General features: G+C 45.5%; 1 protein-coding gene across 5 annotated transcripts; it reads left to right on the top strand.

Annotated features, from left to right (window-relative positions):
* Positions 1 to 168: 168 nt before the first annotated feature.
* Positions 169 to 15,896, top strand: med12 (mediator complex subunit 12). Of its 5 annotated transcripts, none has more exons than XM_057043582.1 (43): positions 169 to 326; positions 933 to 1,037; positions 1,115 to 1,306; positions 1,950 to 2,109; positions 2,511 to 2,686; positions 2,796 to 2,906; positions 3,089 to 3,361; positions 3,460 to 3,606; positions 3,792 to 3,891; positions 3,972 to 4,108; positions 4,201 to 4,332; positions 4,744 to 4,870; positions 5,019 to 5,248; positions 5,351 to 5,410; positions 5,496 to 5,669; positions 5,876 to 6,020; positions 6,634 to 6,752; positions 7,430 to 7,573; positions 7,655 to 7,818; positions 8,244 to 8,375; positions 8,502 to 8,729; positions 8,831 to 8,975; positions 9,150 to 9,270; positions 9,706 to 9,816; positions 9,916 to 10,017; positions 10,181 to 10,317; positions 10,478 to 10,657; positions 11,284 to 11,355; positions 11,457 to 11,620; positions 11,723 to 11,884; positions 12,036 to 12,237; positions 12,335 to 12,444; positions 12,535 to 12,670; positions 12,878 to 13,027; positions 13,118 to 13,483; positions 13,570 to 13,708; positions 13,834 to 14,039; positions 14,215 to 14,289; positions 14,443 to 14,672; positions 14,781 to 14,964; positions 15,051 to 15,239; positions 15,392 to 15,473; positions 15,553 to 15,896. In XM_057043582.1, the coding sequence occupies exons 1-43, from the start codon at positions 225 to 227 to the stop codon at positions 15,588 to 15,590; spliced, it is 6,459 nt and encodes a 2,152-aa protein (XP_056899562.1). In that variant the 5' UTR covers positions 169 to 224; the 3' UTR covers positions 15,591 to 15,896. The 5 variants fall into 5 exon arrangements, with proteins under 5 accessions (XP_056899562.1, XP_056899561.1, XP_056899560.1 ...); XM_057043581.1 differs by having other exon boundaries at positions 13,834 to 14,048; positions 15,060 to 15,239; XM_057043580.1 differs by having other exon boundaries at positions 13,834 to 14,048; positions 15,057 to 15,239.
* Positions 15,897 to 16,120: the final 224 nt, after the last annotated feature.

Genomic DNA, 16,120 nt, shown 5'->3' with positions numbered 1-16,120 from the left:
AAACCCAATAGTGAAAGTACTCCTAACAAAAGCAGAAGTGGCTTTTGTTTGTGAATTTGTAAAAAATAAAATTCAATAATAATCGTTAAATTAAAAGTATAATATCTTAAATGTATCTAAACGTCGACAAGCATTTTATTGTGAAAGTCGATACCGGAAGTAGCTGTGGTCGTAGTCGTGCTGGAGCTGCTGAAGGAGGAAATCCCTGGCTGTGATGCCGCTGGATGATGGCTGCTTTCGGGATCCTAAGTTACGAACACCGGCCATTAAAGCGGCCCAGGCTCGGTCCCCCTGACGTCTATCCACAGGATCCGAAGCAGAAAGAGGTCTGTTTTTACGATGCGGCACCAGAAAATTCAAAATGAATGTTTTGGTGAAGAAAAACAATCAACCAGGAGGCGGTGCGAGCTAACACTGACGCTAGCCTCTTTAGCAAGCCCTCAAGACGATCAGGGCCTAGAAATAACAATGAACAGGACCTAGTTGTCAATTAGTTAGCTAGCTTCTCCGCTTATTTGACCAACAACTGGTTCCTAGTGCGGTTTGCCGTGCTGGCTGACGAATGCAATCCAGTTTAATACATTTGCAGCCATTATTTTGCCTTGAGGTCTGAGACAATATGCACTGGCTGCTTTGGATTGTGCGTGATTGGCAGGGGTTCGCTAGCTTGATGATTTGAATATTAATATGAGCTAGAGGTGCAAAGGCGATATTCGTGAGCCTGCATTTAAGCAAATTTGTTCATCCTTCGCGACATCTCCCCGCAGTATAACCTGGGTTTTAAAGTAAAGCTGTCTCGCATAACTTGTAAACAACTGTAACTACCTCTCATGTGTTGTGCACTGCAGTTCTTTTTATTGACAGTACTTAACCTAATTTGGTCAACCTGTTTGTCTTTGTCAACCTCGCAATGGCCTGTTTTTGTGTGACAGGATGAGTTGACGGCACTAAATGTGAAGCAGGGATTCAACAACCAACCAGCCGTGTCTGGAGATGAACATGGCAGTGCCAGAAATGTCAACTTTAACCCTTCAAAGGTAAGACTCAATATGCTACTTATGGCATTGGATGTAAGTCGTTTGGCCGTCCTAATTATTCCCCCGCTGCCTTACAGATCAGCTCCAACTTCAGTAGCATCATTGCAGAAAAGCTGCGGTATAACACATTTCCAGACACAGGAAAACGGAAGCCGCAGGTCAACCAGAAAGATAATTTCTGGCTGGTCACTGCGAGGTCACAGAGCTCCATCAATAATTGGTTTACTGATTTGGCTGGGACTAAACCGCTCACACAGCTGGCTAAAAAGGTAAGATCCTTGTTGTTCAGTGCAACTCTTGTCAGTTTAATTGGCGAGAAACGAGATTAGGTGGACGATTTTGTTGTTTATCAAACAACCTGATGTCTAGTCGAGCGGCAGTGTGTATATGGTGTCTCTATTTTTATTCTCGTAAATTGGTTTGCAAGCTTTTTAGCTGCAGACGTTTCTCCTCTGTAAGGTTTTAGTGTTGCGCTTACGGTCTTGTCAAATCGTAGTCGTTGGAGGCGTTTTATTTTGAAAATTGACTGAAGTCACCGTGGAACCGGTGCAGAAATGTCTCGGTTCGCTCAGAGCAGGTTGAAGCAGCTTTCATCAAAAATAGATCCGTGCATTCTCAGCGGAGCAGGTCACCGAAACCGTTTCTGGGACGCTCCCAACTGCAACGCTGTCAATTGAAACACAACACTGAGCAGAATGTCGTGGATTCAGTCTGGTTGCCATGACGCAGGCATCAAGTGTTGTGAGTGCGGCCTGTGGAAAATTTTAACTCCCTGGCTGCTAAAGGATTCACAGCAATCCTGTGTTGTTTTTTTACAAGGAGGGCATATTTTTACCCATTTAAAATGTTCTGTTTTTTTTGTCAGACTTGTTCCTTCAACCATAATGAGACAAATAAATGTGCCGCTTACAGGTTCCAATCTTCAGCAAGAAAGAAGAGGTTTTCGGGTACTTGGCCAAGTACTCTGTCCCAGTCATGCGCTCAGCATGGATGATTAAAATGACATGTGCCTATCACGCCGCCATCACCGAGACCAAAGTGAAGAAGAGGCATGTCATCGATCCTTGTATCGGTAAGGGCTTTATGTCTTAAAACATGTAAGGGAGGTGGAGGGAGCGCCCGTCTGTTGTGTGTTATTAAATCAAGATGGCTTTGTGTGTCCTGAAATGGCCGTTCCATCTGCATCTGTCGATATTTGCACTCTGCTTTTTTCATTACTGGTCATGGATGAGAGGCTTCTCTCTGAACAAGCGACTAAAGGGACAAAAATGACACACAGACTGTGTCCAAACAGTCTGGTGATGAGCAGATAAGCGCTTAGCTTGCAAACACATGCTAACCAGCACCAGAGAGGCTTATACATGCTCATGAATATGTGCGCTCTCATGAAACCGGGTGTGGGTTGGAGTTTCTGCGGGCTTGAATCAGGCTGGTGTGTATCCAACCTAGCGCTTGTTTGTTTGGTGTGTGCAGAGTGGACTCAGATTATTACAAAGTATCTGTGGGAGCAGCTGCAGAAGGTAGCCGAGTTTTACCGACAGTTTCCGAACCAAGGCTGCAGCTCTCCTCTGCCGGCCATGCCTGCTGACGTGGACACGGCCATGAAGCAGTGGGAATACAACGAGAAGCTCGCCATGTTTATGTTTCAGGTGAGTTCTGTTTCAGAAATCCCCCCTCCAATCTGAAATCTATGAATAAAGTCAATGATGAGGCCTTTTAGCTGTTGTTAGAATTAACTGTTGTACTTTCTGTCGTCAGGATGGGATGCTGGACAGGCATGAGTTCCTGACCTGGGTGCTGGAGTGCTTTGAGAAGGTTCGCCCTGGTGAAGATGAGCTTCTCAGGTTTCTGCTGCCCCTCTTACTGCAGGTGCGCCCCCTTCTGTCATTTGTATTGAGGGAATGTTGGAAGCGCATCCAAGACACAGTGGCTGCTTTCTGCCTCTGCAGCTGTCGCCGGTTTATTGTCGATCCCTCCACAGCCTCTCATTTAGTCAGTATTTCCAGAGGTAACAGACACTAATGCTGTCAGTCTTCTCCTCCATCCTCCAGTACTCCGGGGAGTTTGTACAGTCGGCTTATTTGTCACGGAGACTGGCTTACTTCTGCACTCGCCGCCTCAACCTTCTGCTGAGTGACGGGAGCATGGGCCCCAGCGCCGCAGGGCACCCAGGCCACGGCATTCTAGCACAACAAGGCAACGCCCTGCCGCCCACCCCAACCTCGCAGCCAAGTGGTGGGAACCAACCCCAGACTCCTTTCACGGACTTCTACATCTGCCCTCAGCACCGGCCGATCGTGTACGGGCTCAGCTGCATGTTACAGGTACCATCATTCACTTGACTGTAGTTGTTTTTAGATAAGTCCTGTTATTATTAAGGTCCATCTCATCTCTCTCTGGCTTCTTGTTGTTGTCGCATCAGAGCATTGTGTTGTGTTGTCCCAGTGCTCTGGTGTGGCATTACTCTCTCACAGACTGCAGAAACAAAACCGGGTCTCCTCTGGACCTCCTGCCCATCGCTCCATCCAGCCTGCCGATGCCTGGAGGAAACACGGCCCTCACTCAGCAGGTACCTATTTCTGATAGACCCGAGCTAAAGAACAGGCCGAATGAAGACAATAAAAACGAATGGTTCAATCTGTTTGTTAAAAAATACCACGAGACGGATGTTTTTCATTCCTCATTCCGGCGTTTGATATGTTAACGTTCACTCTTGGGTGCTGCGTGTAAGTGACCTGTTCTCCTGCTCCACAGGTCCGGACCAAGTTGAGGGAGATTGAGGAGCAGGTGAAGGAGCGTGGTCAGGCGGTGGAGTTCAGGTGGTCGTTTGACAAGTGTCAGGAGACCACAGCAGGTTAGAATAACCGCCGTCACTGTCGTGCCTTTGTTTGTGAGAGTTGATATTTGAGTTAACGTTTCGGCCGCTGCGACCAGGGTTCACTATCGGGAGGGTCCTTCACACCTTGGAGGTTTTAGACAGCCACAGCTTTGAAAAGTCTGACTTCAACAACTCGCTGGATTTGCTATATAACCGAATATTTGGGTCAGGCCAGAGCAAAGATAGTCATGAGGTAAGGAGTTATTCCTCTTGACCATGGCATGAAGGGAAAATCTCTCATCTAAAACACAATATAAAGCTGATTTACACGTGTTTTCCTTGCAGATGTCTCCGGATGACGATGCTGTGGTGACCTTGCTCTGTGAATGGGCCGTGTGCTGCAAGCGCTCCGGCAGACACAGAGCCATGGTGGTGGCCAAGCTGCTGGAAAAGAGACAAGCTGAAATAGAAGCAGAGGTAAGAGCTGGCGTCTCTAGGTGAGCTGTATCGAGTTCTCTCACTTCATGAACAGCTATGACGGCACATTTAATAGACTGGAAACAAAGATCGATACTTTCCTGCCTTTTGAATCCCTGAGCTCCCTAAAAAGTTTTGGATCTGCTTGTTGACAGCACAGTATAATATTTTCCCCTCTGCTCATGGAGAGTATGCACGTCCTCATTTCCCTGCTGGCCTGTCAGCAGGATTATGGGAAGATTATTAGACTGTCATGGGTCTTTACTCAACTTGAACCCTTGTACAGCTGAATCAGGACAGGACTTGTCATTTTCGGCTTTTTGTTGCACCTTTATCATCCTCACCAGAACTGTAAAAATGTTTCAAGTGTTTGAACGTTTCATTAGTTGCCTGGTGGGTGTTTGTCTGCAGAGGTGCGGTGATTCGGAGGTGGTGGATGAGAAAGGATCTGTGTCATCTGGGTCCCTCTCAGCTGCAACAGTACCGGTCTTTCAGGATGTTCTGCTGCAATTCCTCGACACTCAGGCCCCCACTCTAAGTGAGTTCTTCTTTTTTCTCGGAGACGTCAAGCTCGATCTGTTAACTTTTACTTCTCACTTCAATGCCTGTTCATATTTATCTGGAATGATTTGGCAAGGGAAATGATGTCGTTCAATAATTCAACCCCTCTTCTCTCCCCTCTGCAGCGGAGCCCGGCAACGAAAGCGAGCGAGTGGAGTTCTCCAACCTGGTCCTGCTCTTCTGTGAGCTCATCCGTCACGACGTCTTTTCCCACAACATCTACATGTGCACGCTGATCTCCCGTGGCGACCTGGCCTCCGACTCCCACCTGCCTCGCCCACGCTCCCCCAGTGACGAGCCTTCGGATGAATCAGAGCGCAAAGACCAGGAGGCTGGCAGCAACTGCAAGAACGAGGCAAGTTGGAGGCAGCTGTTGTCTTTTTGTGGAGTGCAACGCTTCAGTCGTACAGTTATGCGTGTATAAAAAGGTAACACGAGGCTGCTGTTGGTTCCACAGGACACCAGTCTGTCAGAGTCCATGGAAATCGATCATAACTCCAGTGCTAATTTTGACGAGGTACAACCAGAACAGGACTTTTCCTTCCCTGACGTGTGTCACTGTTTTTTAATTTAAAAGCTAATCATGCCATCCTGCATGCCAGATGTTTTCTCCACCGATGCACTGCGAGTCCAAGGGGAGCCCTTCTCCGGAGAAACCAGCTCCGGAACAGGATAGCAAGGGCAGCAGTAAGGATAAAGGAATGGACCCTGCCTTCCCTCAGCTGTATGATCAACCTCGCCACATTCAGTACGCCACTCACTTCCCTATTCCTCAGGTGAGCTCACTCATTTTTACTCACCCAGAACAAGAATGTATTTTTTGGTCAAAGTATAATCATTGGTGATTGCTGATTACAATCTCATTTGGGTCATAAATCAGTTGTCAGAACAAGACTTGGATTTAATAATGCGGGTTTTCTCAGCTGGTTTGTTTCATCCACCCAACGCGCATCGTCTTTGTTGCTTCTCTTCTTGCTTCCAGGAGGAGAGCAGCAGCCACGAGTGTAACCAGCGGTTAGTGGTCTTGTACGGCGTGGGCAAGCTGAGGGACGAGGCGCGGCACACCATCAAGAAAATCACCAAAGACATCTTGAAGGTCCTCAACCGCAAGAGCACAGCAGAGACAGGCAAGACTCTTCACATTTCGTAACCTTGATGTCCGTTACTGCTTCCTCTTTGATTTCTCACAATGTCCAGACTTCTGAGGTCAGAGCTGAAGGCCAATGCAACCATTCTAATGTGTGTTCACATCCTTTATTGAGTTCATTTCCTTCCTACATCACTCTGAAAGAAAATCTATTTCTGCCACGTTTAGAGAAATATTGACAGACAGCAGTGTTGTCCACAGGAGCTTAATCATGCTGGGGTGTTTTGTTAAACAAAAATGGTCACTGGTCTCTGACTGTGGCTATTCTAACAGCTTTTCTGTTTAAAACGAATGTTTTCCTTCTGTTCTTCCTAAAAGAAGAAAGCGTTTTTCTTTATCGAGCCTGGAAGCACAAGTGAGGCATCACTCCATCTGTTTTCCACCCAATTTCTATGCTAATAGGTCTCATCTATTCACAGCCACTTTATCTCACATGTGATCGTATTAAGGTGATTTCAGGTTTTCCAAAGTCATAATTGCATATCTAAAGGGTGTGATGAAGACCTTCAGCTCACAGTGCAGTTTTTTTCTTCATGGCAATGTATTCGGTGCAAGTCCCACAAGCTCACCTCCATTTCACATTTCACATACAGGAGGCGAGGAAGGACAAAAAAGGAAAAAGAGTAAGCCAGAGGCCTTTCCGACTGCAGAAGACATCTTCTCCAAATTCCAGCACCTCTCCCACTTTGACCAGCATCAGGTCACCTCCCAGGTAAAAGCAACAAGCTTTCATTCCTCCCATCGTCCTGCAGCATTTCTTGTTTATAGAGATAATTTATTTATGGAGCAACCACTGAGTTTATTACCACAAGTGCAGCTTCATACTAAAACCTCCTAGTGGTGTTCTTCTCAGTGTTATTTGGGTCCTCCTGGGATGTGTTTGGATATAATTTACAGAGGAATTACATTCAGGTGCAGCAGCAGAACTTAATGCAATGATGAATGGAAATGAACACCACAGCCTTTTACACCAAAAACCTATAAAATATGAATTACTCGACCATTTTGCATCTAAGCAAAACCAATCAATATTTTATGAAAAAAACAGTTGGTCTCTTTGGAAAATACATCCAGGACATCAGATAATGCTTAGGTTCTGTACAGCACACAGAGCGGTTCATGTTGTTGGGTATTTACATGTTAGGTGTATATCATTTATTTTAATTTAACCACAAATGACTCTCACCAACACTCTTATTTGCAACCATCTCTCCATCCAACTACTAAGTTGACACAAACGCGAGATGCAGTAATTGTAAACATTATCACAACTTTGAGACGATCTCCCACTACCTATAACGGGTAATGAATTACTGCTCTGCATCCCTGCTAAGGCTGGAATCATGGCCGTTTTGTGCATTACAAATGTTTTCCCTTTGTTGTTTGCAGGTGTCCAGAAATGTACTGGAACAGATCACCAGTTTTGCCTTAGGGATGTCTTATCACTTACCTCTCGTCCAGCACATTCAGTTCATCTTTGACCTCATGGAGTACTCCCTCAACATCAGTGGCCTCATAGACTTTGCTATTCAGGTATGGACGTCTTCATCCAGTATGTCCTGTCACTAACCAGGAAAGAATGACATCATCTGTTTTGTTGTGTACTTCCTGTAGCTTTTGAATGAGTTAAGCCTGGTGGAAGCAGAGCTGCTGCTGAAGTCATCCAACCTGGTGGGCAGCTACACCACCAGCCTCTGTCTGTGTATTGTTGCGGTTCTGAGGCGGTACCATTCCTGCCTCATTCTCAATCCCGAGCAGACGGCACAAGTCTTCGATGGGTATGTCATTGGGGGAAGCCTTGAGAATTTCAGCATTGTTCCAGAAAGTGTGCCGATTTGGGTTTGTTTTGGGGGGGGGGGGGGATTTGAGGATTTTTGTTGTGGTGCAGAATCCAAACAGACCAAAGTTCCTCATTTCTGTCACGTATTGCTCCAGGATGCAGTGTCCTGTCAGCTGCTCAGTTGTGTGTTTTAGATATTCTTGATTTTGCTGCCAATATTATTTCGAGTAATATTTGCCATTTCCCTCTTTGCCACGGTTAATTTGATTGGACAGTTACTCCATAATCAGCCGCTTCTCACTGTGTTCTTAGATTTTAGTTATAGATTGGGTTTGTCGCTCAGAAAGACGGCAAATGTTCATTTTAAAAGACGTGTGTGAAAGATTTATGTTAAATTCTGTCTTTATGTAAATGTCTTCTCAGGTTGCGCATTGTAGTAAAATCAGGTGTGAACCCAGCGGACTGTTCCTCTGCTGAACGCTGTATCCTAGCCTACCTGTACGACCTTTACAACTCCTGCAGCCACCTCAAGAACAAGTTTGGAGAGATTTTCAGGTAGCATGAAGTTTTGGTCTTTTAAGAACCCTAATAAACACTGAAAAGTAAACTGCCATTTGTTTATTCATAACAGCTGCCATAAAAGCTGTTGACTCCTTATTTTCTGCTTTTCTCCTCTTTTAGTGAGTTTTGCTCCAAAGTTAAAAACTCCATCTACTGCAATATCGACCCATCGGACTCCAACATGCTGTGGGATCCTGGGTTCATGATGGAGGCCATTGCGAACCCCTCGGCTCACAACTTCAACCACTCTATGGTGGGAAAGATCCTCAATGACAGCCCGGTCAACCGTTACAGCTTTGTGTGTAATGTGCTCATGGATGTGTGCGTGGACCACAGAGACCCTGAGAGGTGCGTTACTCTTTCATTTTGTTGTGTGTGTCTGACTCTGTTTGTTGCAGTTCTTTGCTCTCTGTCAGGCTGTAGCTTCATGTCGCGTATCATCCTATTAGGGTGAACGATATCGGGATCCTGTGCGCAGAGCTGACAGCGTATTGCCGCTCCCTGAGTGCCGAGTGGCTCGGCATCCTCAAGGCCCTCTGCTGTTCCTCTAACAACGGCAACTGCGGCTTCAATGATTTGCTGTGTAACGTAGATGTAAGTTGTAGTGTCACCGTTATTGTCATATCTACTGAGGGAGGAATCAGGACATTGATTCTCACTGCAAGTGTTGTTTTCCAACATCTAGGTGGTTAAGATGAGCTTTCTACCTTGTGATTAAAAAAAAAAAATACTTCACACGGTTGTATCTCAAGTTGATTTTTGTTTCAGGTGAGCGACTTGTCCTTTCACGATTCATTGGCGACGTTTGTGGCCATCCTCATCGCCAGACAGTGCCTTCTTCTGGAAGACCTGGTTCGCTGTGTTGCCATCCCTTCCCTCCTCAATGCTGGTGAGGATTATTTTTACTCACATTACAGCTATTGAGAAATGGCGTGTCAAGGCAAAATATCTGATCTGTGTCCAAGAAGCATCATGTGCACACACACACACACACACACACACACACTGTTAATCTTCACTCTTTCGGCCTTTGAGATAAAGCCTCATTCTGTCATGCTGTTTGTTTCAGTGTGGCTCATTTTGTAAAGCCAATATACACACATTATTGCTCCAGGTCCCCCCTGTGGTAAAAGCGTTGTTCTCTCTTCCTCTTTCACAACAAACAGCTTCATTAAAAATAACTTTTCTTCCGGCCTGATGACGAGTCGTTGTTGGGTAACAGTCAATTTTAGATGTACGACTTTGATCTCCCTGATGGTGTCGCCGGTACAAGAAGTTCTCAGATATTAAAAAAAACCTTAAAATGAATGTGTCTTTCCTCCAGCCTGCAGTGAGCAGGACTCTGAACCCGGAGCCCGACTCACCTGTAGGATTCTCTTGCACCTTTTTAAGACGCCACAGCGCAATCCTGTTCCGCAAGATGGTGTAAAATCAGGTGAAAAACAGTCAGAAAACATTCACTGTTTCAAAAGGTTGTTCTTGCTACCAGATGATCTTATTCTGCAGTTTTGACTTGTTTTCATTCTGTGTCCAGTTGGTATCCGGTCGTCCTGTGATCGTCACCTTCTTGCCGCCTCTCAGAACAGCATAGTGGTTGGAGCCGTATTTGCCGTTCTCAAGGCCGTGTTCATGCTCGGTGAGTTTCCTGTTTAACGTCTCAGCCTGACATTTGATTTTTGAAAATGAAAAATGGGGCTATTATGACTGCATTCAATCTCTGTCTGATTTATGTCACACGTGTGACTGAAAATGTTAAATCTGGGTGGAAGTGATGGTGAATTTAATGTGATATTTTTCAGGCGATGCTGAGCTACGAGGCTCAGGGCTGTCACACACTTCTGGCCTCGATGACATATCTGAAGGGGGCAATGTCTCCATAGAAACAGCCAGTTTGGATGCGTATGCAAAATACGTTTTGAAGACGATCTGTCAGCAGGTGAGGATAGAAGTTGATAAATATCATCTGCAACCACCGTGAAGCGTCAAAGACAAGAAGAACAAGAAAACCCTGAAATAAATGGAACCAAATTTCTATGACTAATGTGTCTGAGAGATTGAATAAAGCTGTTTCTTTGTGCATATGGTCTGTCTTACAGGAATGGGTTGGAGAGCGCTGCCTGAAGTCTCTATCTGAGGACAGCAGTGCCCTGCAGGATCCAGTCCTGGTCAACATTCAGGCCCAAAGGCTGCTGCAGCTAATATGCTATCCACATCGCCAGTTGGACAGTGATGATGGTGACAACCCTCAGAGGCAGCGGATCAAACGCATCCTACAGGTCACTAACCGTGTTACGCTTTATTTTATGCCAGGTTTTTTCAAGGCTTTGCAGAACCGATAACACACTTCCTGCAGATAGGTTTTTCAACATTGACTAAAAGATACACTTCAACCAGACTTGACTCCAGTGAGGTTATGCTTCCCTCCCATGGCTGAATCTGGAAATGAAACGTAATTTATGCAGTGAGCAGTTCACAGCAACATTTCACAGAATCTACCGCACACATCAGGTCATTGGGACAGAATCACTCCACATTGAAGATATATGCCGTAACTCTGCCTCTTCAATTACTGGCCCACACCACTTATCTTAGTATATCCTTTGCCACTGACAGGCTCTTTAAAAGTACTGTAATTCCAAGTTGTTCTCATCTCCTGAACTCTGTAGATGAGTCAGTACTGACTGTACAGTGTCACATAATTCAATCTACCCACCTGCAGCATTGTCATTCTTTGTGAGGATCATTTCCACATCTAACCTACCCACTCTGCCTGACATTTAACCTTTCTGCCATCATGCTGGGTTAAATAAAGACTTTGATAAGTTACCTCTTTAAGGCCTTTTAGCGAATTCCCCACCACGAACTATTTGTTCCTTGCTAATGTCATTTGTGACCTTAATAGAACATGGACCAGTGGACGATGAGACAGTCATCGCTGGAGCTGCAACTGATGATCAAGCAGAGCACAAACAATGCAAGTTCTTTTCTTCAGTCTCATGTTTTGTTCTTGAATCGATGTTGTGAAAGTTTAGTCAAGCAAACAAGTCTGAATAGTTTGTATTTGCTTTGCAATAGGAGCTGTATTCACTTTTAGAGAACATAGCCAAGGCCACCATTGAGGTGTTTCAGAAATCAGCTGAAATGAATTCCAGTAACCCTTCAGGAAATGGTGCGGTGGGCTCAGGGGGGTCTACATCTAACAGCAACAGCACTGCCAGCAAGATGAAGCCAATTCTAAGGTACTTTTGGAATCATCATTACTCACCGAGTCTAAGGTTTGATGTTGAAATATATATGTTGTAAAGTTGTAAATCGGACATATTTGCATCTGTCCTCCACAGTTCATCGGAGCGCTCGGGTGTGTGGCTGGTGGCTCCACTGATAGCTAAGCTGTCCACTGCAGTTCAGGGCCACGTACTGAAGGCAGCAGGAGAGGAACTGGAGAAGGGACAGCACTTGGGGTCCTCCTCTCGTAAGGAAAGAGACAGGCAGAAACAGAAAAGGTAAGTGACGAGCAAATACCTCCACTGTTGCAAAAATAGATTTAATCTGACAGCTTCTCAAGATGAGAATTGTGTTTAGAGTTTGTCACCCTCAGGTTAGGAGCATAATCAATCCACTTGTGAACGTGAGTTTCTTCCCTTCCTTCCTCAGTATGTCTTTGCTGAGTCAGCAGCCATTCCTGTCGTTGGTGTTGACGTGTTTGAAGGGACAGGATGAGCAGAGGGAAGGTCTTCTCACCTCCCTCTACAGCCAGCTGCAGCAGATCGTCACAAACTGGAGAGAAGATCAGTACCAAGACGACTGCAAGGCAAAGCAAATGATGCACGAGGCTCTGAAACTCAGACTGAATCTCGTAAGACGTCTCTTCCAGTCCAGCATTCCCGCTCACTCGGAGCTCATCTTGACTAGTGTCACCTCTTGCATTAACTGCGCCTTGCTCTGTTAACTAGGTGGGTGGTATGTTTGACACGGTGCAACGCAGCACCCAACAGACTACTGAGTGGGCAGTACTGCTCCTAGACATCATCAGCAGTGGCACAGTGGACATGCAGTCCAACAAGTACGAGTTATTACCAGTTGTTATTTAAATGATTCCAGACATTGCAGCACACTTGTCAGTTCCCTGATCTTTCTCTCTGCTTGCCAACAGTGAGCTCTTCACAACGGTGTTAGACATGTTGAGTGTGCTTATTAATGGAACGCTGGCTGCAGACATGTCCAGCATCTCTCAGGGGAGTATGGAGGAGAACAAGAGGGCTTACATGAACCTGGTCAAGAAGCTCAGGGTAAGAAGATGGTTCCTGTTTCACCTTTACCAGGATAATAAAGCCAATCTTTGAATCAAGAGGAAGGGGCTAAGAAAATATCCTGACAAAATGGTCAAAGCATTAAGTGTCTAATGAAATATTTAACATTGAGTTTACAAATGATTCTACTGGGACGTGCAAGCGTCAGCGTCTTATGCTTAGTCTCCACTGTGTTTATTCCCACAGAAAGAGCTCGGCGATCGACAGTCTGAAAGTCTGGAAAAGGTCCGTCAGCTTCTGCCATTGCCCAAGCAGACTCGAGATGTCATAACCTGTGAACCCCAGGGCTCACTCATAGACACAAAAGGCAACAAGATCGCTGGATTTGAGAAGGAGGTACAGAACTGTGACCTGTTCCATATTATAAGTCAAAACTTGTGGCAGGCTTTTATTTTCAAGTCCACCTTTCTATATGTGTGCTATCAGGGTCTTCAAGTATCAACCAAGCAGAAGATTTCCCCCTGGGATGTATTTGAGGGTTTAAAACACTCTGCCCCTCTGTCATGGGGCTGGTTTGGAACAATACGTGTAGATCGCAAGGTCAATAAATTTGAGGAGCAGCAACGTTTCCTGCTCTACCACACTCACCTGAAGCCCAAACCTCGTAGCTATTACCTGGAACCACTCCCACTGCCCCCAGAAGAGGAGGAGCCGCTGACACCTGTGTCTCAGGAGCCAGAAAAGAAGATGATGGAGGCTGTGAAGCCAGAAAAGACTGTACCTGGTGTTCCCTCTGACTCAAACAAGAAGAAATCCAACAAGAAGAAGAAAAATTCTTCCAACAAGACAGAGGTTAGTTATTGCTGTTTTTTTTTTTATTATTATTATTTCTTCAGTCTGCCATTAGAAATGGTGCATTTATTTGTTTTCCTATGCAGGATGGTGTGAACCGTGCAGCAGGTGGTGTGTCCTATGGGACTAACATGCCACCGGAGCTGATGCAGAACCCATATGGCAGGCTACCATACGGGCAGCAGGCCATGAATATGTACACACAGAACCAGCCTCTACCTCCAGGTGAGCTCCTGATATTCCCTATATATTTCAATGTTGTCACAGTCGTTTGTAAGACGTTGGCACACTGGTTTGGCCTTCAACAAGAACCTTTTTGAAGCTCGTTGTTCATTTGTTTTTTTGCAAAGGAGGTCCAGGTTTGGAACCTCCGTACAGACCTGCTCGCAACCAACAGATGAACAAAATGATGCCTGTTCGGCCAAACTACACAGGCATGATGTCCGGCATGCAGGGCAACATGCCCAGCATGATGGGACTGGACAAGCAATACTCAATGGGCTTCAAACCACAGCCCAGCATGCCACAGGGCCAAATACTGCGGCATCAGCTCCAGGTGAGATTGGTAAGTCTGGCTCCATCCAAGAACCGCACCACTTCCAGTCACATAGACACAAAAAATAACTGACTCGTAGAAGTCTCAGAAAATGTTGATACATTTTTGTTACAGTAGGAACAATAGGCGCTCTGTAAATGGCTTTATCTGAAATTGGTTCTGCTTCTTTGTTTAGAATCAGAGCATGATCGGCCAGCAGATGAGACAAATGACGCCCAACCAACCGTATACGTCTATGCAGGCATCTCAGGTCAGTCCTCTGTTGGTTTTTCTTTCGACACCTACATTTAATTAGGATTCCATTCACCTCTACAGAACACTGAGGATTCACGGCATAAATTATAGCAATGATTCTTTTTCTGGTTCAAATGATCAGAATTAAACGCTTGGGTTTGTTTTTCAGAACTTATCTCAGGGTTATACCACATTCGGGTCACACATGGGGATGCAGCAGCATCCGTCCCAGACTGGTGGTATGGCCCCGTCCTCCTACGGGAACCAAAATTTCCAGGGCACCCATCCTGCAAACAACCCAGCTGTGGTCGATCCCCATAGGCAGCTTCAGCAGAGGCCCAGTGGTTACGTTCACCAGCAGGCTCCAGGCTACCCGCACAATATGCAGAACACTCAGAGGTTTGCGTTGTTTCACAAAGAAGGCTGCAATTTTGGTCGCCGCTGTTTGTCACCTAAAAAGTGTAACTGTGCTATCTTTATTAACAACATCGCCGATTATCCTGACAGGTTTCCCCACCAGCCCATCCAACAGAATCCCATCATGCACAGTATGGGTCACATGGGAGGACAGGGCGTCCATCCAGGCATGAGGCCCAATCAGATGCTAGCAGAACAACAGCAGCAACAACAACAACAGCAACAAGCAGCACAGCAACAGCAGCAGTACCTCAGACAACAACAAGCACTAAGAGTAACTTGCTTTATTACCATGATCAACAGGGGTTGACAGTCTCAAAGTGCTGCCTCTGAGTTGAATTCCCTCTTGCTGTTTGACAGCAGCAGCAGCAGCAGCAGCAGGCCCAGCAGGTTCAGCAGCAACAGGTCCAACCTCAGCAGGTCCCTCCTCAGCAGCAGGTCCAACAGCAGCAGCAACAGCAACAGCAGCAGGTGTCATCAGTACCACCACCAGGCCAGGCACAGAACCAGGGGCTGGGAATGCAGCCCCTACCCCCACAGCAACCTATGGTACGTTAGATGACACTCTTCTTTTATAACTACCAGTGAAAACCAAGACTGCTGCGAGTCAGAACCTGTGGTTTACCAGGTCCGTGTTAAATGTCAATACGGTTTTACATTTCCAGCAAAAGAATTCTAATTGCCAGAGTGTTGTGCTCTAGTTCCCCCGACAGGGAATGCAGCAGACTCAGCAGCAGCAACAGACGGCAGCACTGGTCAGGCAGCTGCAACAGCAACTCTCAAGTAAGTCGCTAACTTGTCAATGTTTTCCAGTTGACGGCCAGCTTCGGATTGATAAACACATCTTCTCCGTCCTTTGCAGACTCACAGCCAGGACAGGGCACCAATTCATATTTCTGATCACGTGGGGTTGGTAGTTGTGTGAAGAAATGCTCTGGTCAAGAGGGGAGTTGTTAAATATCACCAGACAAATGAGTTCTCTGCTATCAAGACTATGAAAATATCCATGTGTGTAATTTTTTTTGGGAATATCAATGGAAGGAATCCTCTTTTGAAGGGAAAAGACCGTGGTTGATAATGGAACATGTTTATGTAAAAAAAAAAAAAAAAGATCTGGAAATTATGAAAATAATGCATTTTTATTTTATTTCAATTTGTACATTTTTCAGTTTTGTGTATTTCTCATTAAAAAGAATCATGTCAGTTTTTATGCCTTAAAGGTCTGTTCGATGAGGTGAAACCATTTCCCTAGGTTGTAATGTAGTTGTATGCAGGCTAATTGGATCAGAAATCCGGTAACAGCTAATTGGAAGTGTGATATTTAAAGTTTAAAAAAAGTGGTGTTTTGAATGTCATTGCACGACCTGTCGAGCAACGACGGGTTCAATGTGGAGATATTTGCCTTTAATTATTTAGAAAAGAAGATGCAG

The sequence above is a fragment of the Takifugu flavidus genome, chromosome 9 (assembly GCF_003711565.1).
Source record: "Takifugu flavidus isolate HTHZ2018 chromosome 9, ASM371156v2, whole genome shotgun sequence".
Classification (NCBI taxonomy): Eukaryota; Metazoa; Chordata; class Actinopteri; order Tetraodontiformes; family Tetraodontidae; genus Takifugu; species Takifugu flavidus.
The sequence above is the reverse complement of the archived record's forward strand: the minus strand, read 5'-3'. Positions and strand labels throughout refer to the sequence as shown.

What these genes read in the sequence shown, in the direction of transcription:
- med12 (XM_057043578.1), top strand. Translation starts at nt 225, where the DNA reads ATGATGGCTGCTTTCGGGATCCTAAGTTACGAACACCGGCCATTAAAG. An exon ending in AAGATGAAGCCAATTCTAAG is followed by an intron (nt 11,621 to 11,722) that starts GTACTTTTGGAA and finishes TGTCCTCCACAG; the next exon opens with TTCATCGGAGCGCTCGGGTG. An exon ending in AATATGCAGAACACTCAGAG is followed by an intron (nt 14,673 to 14,780) that starts GTTTGCGTTGTT and finishes TTATCCTGACAG; the next exon opens with GTTTCCCCACCAGCCCATCC.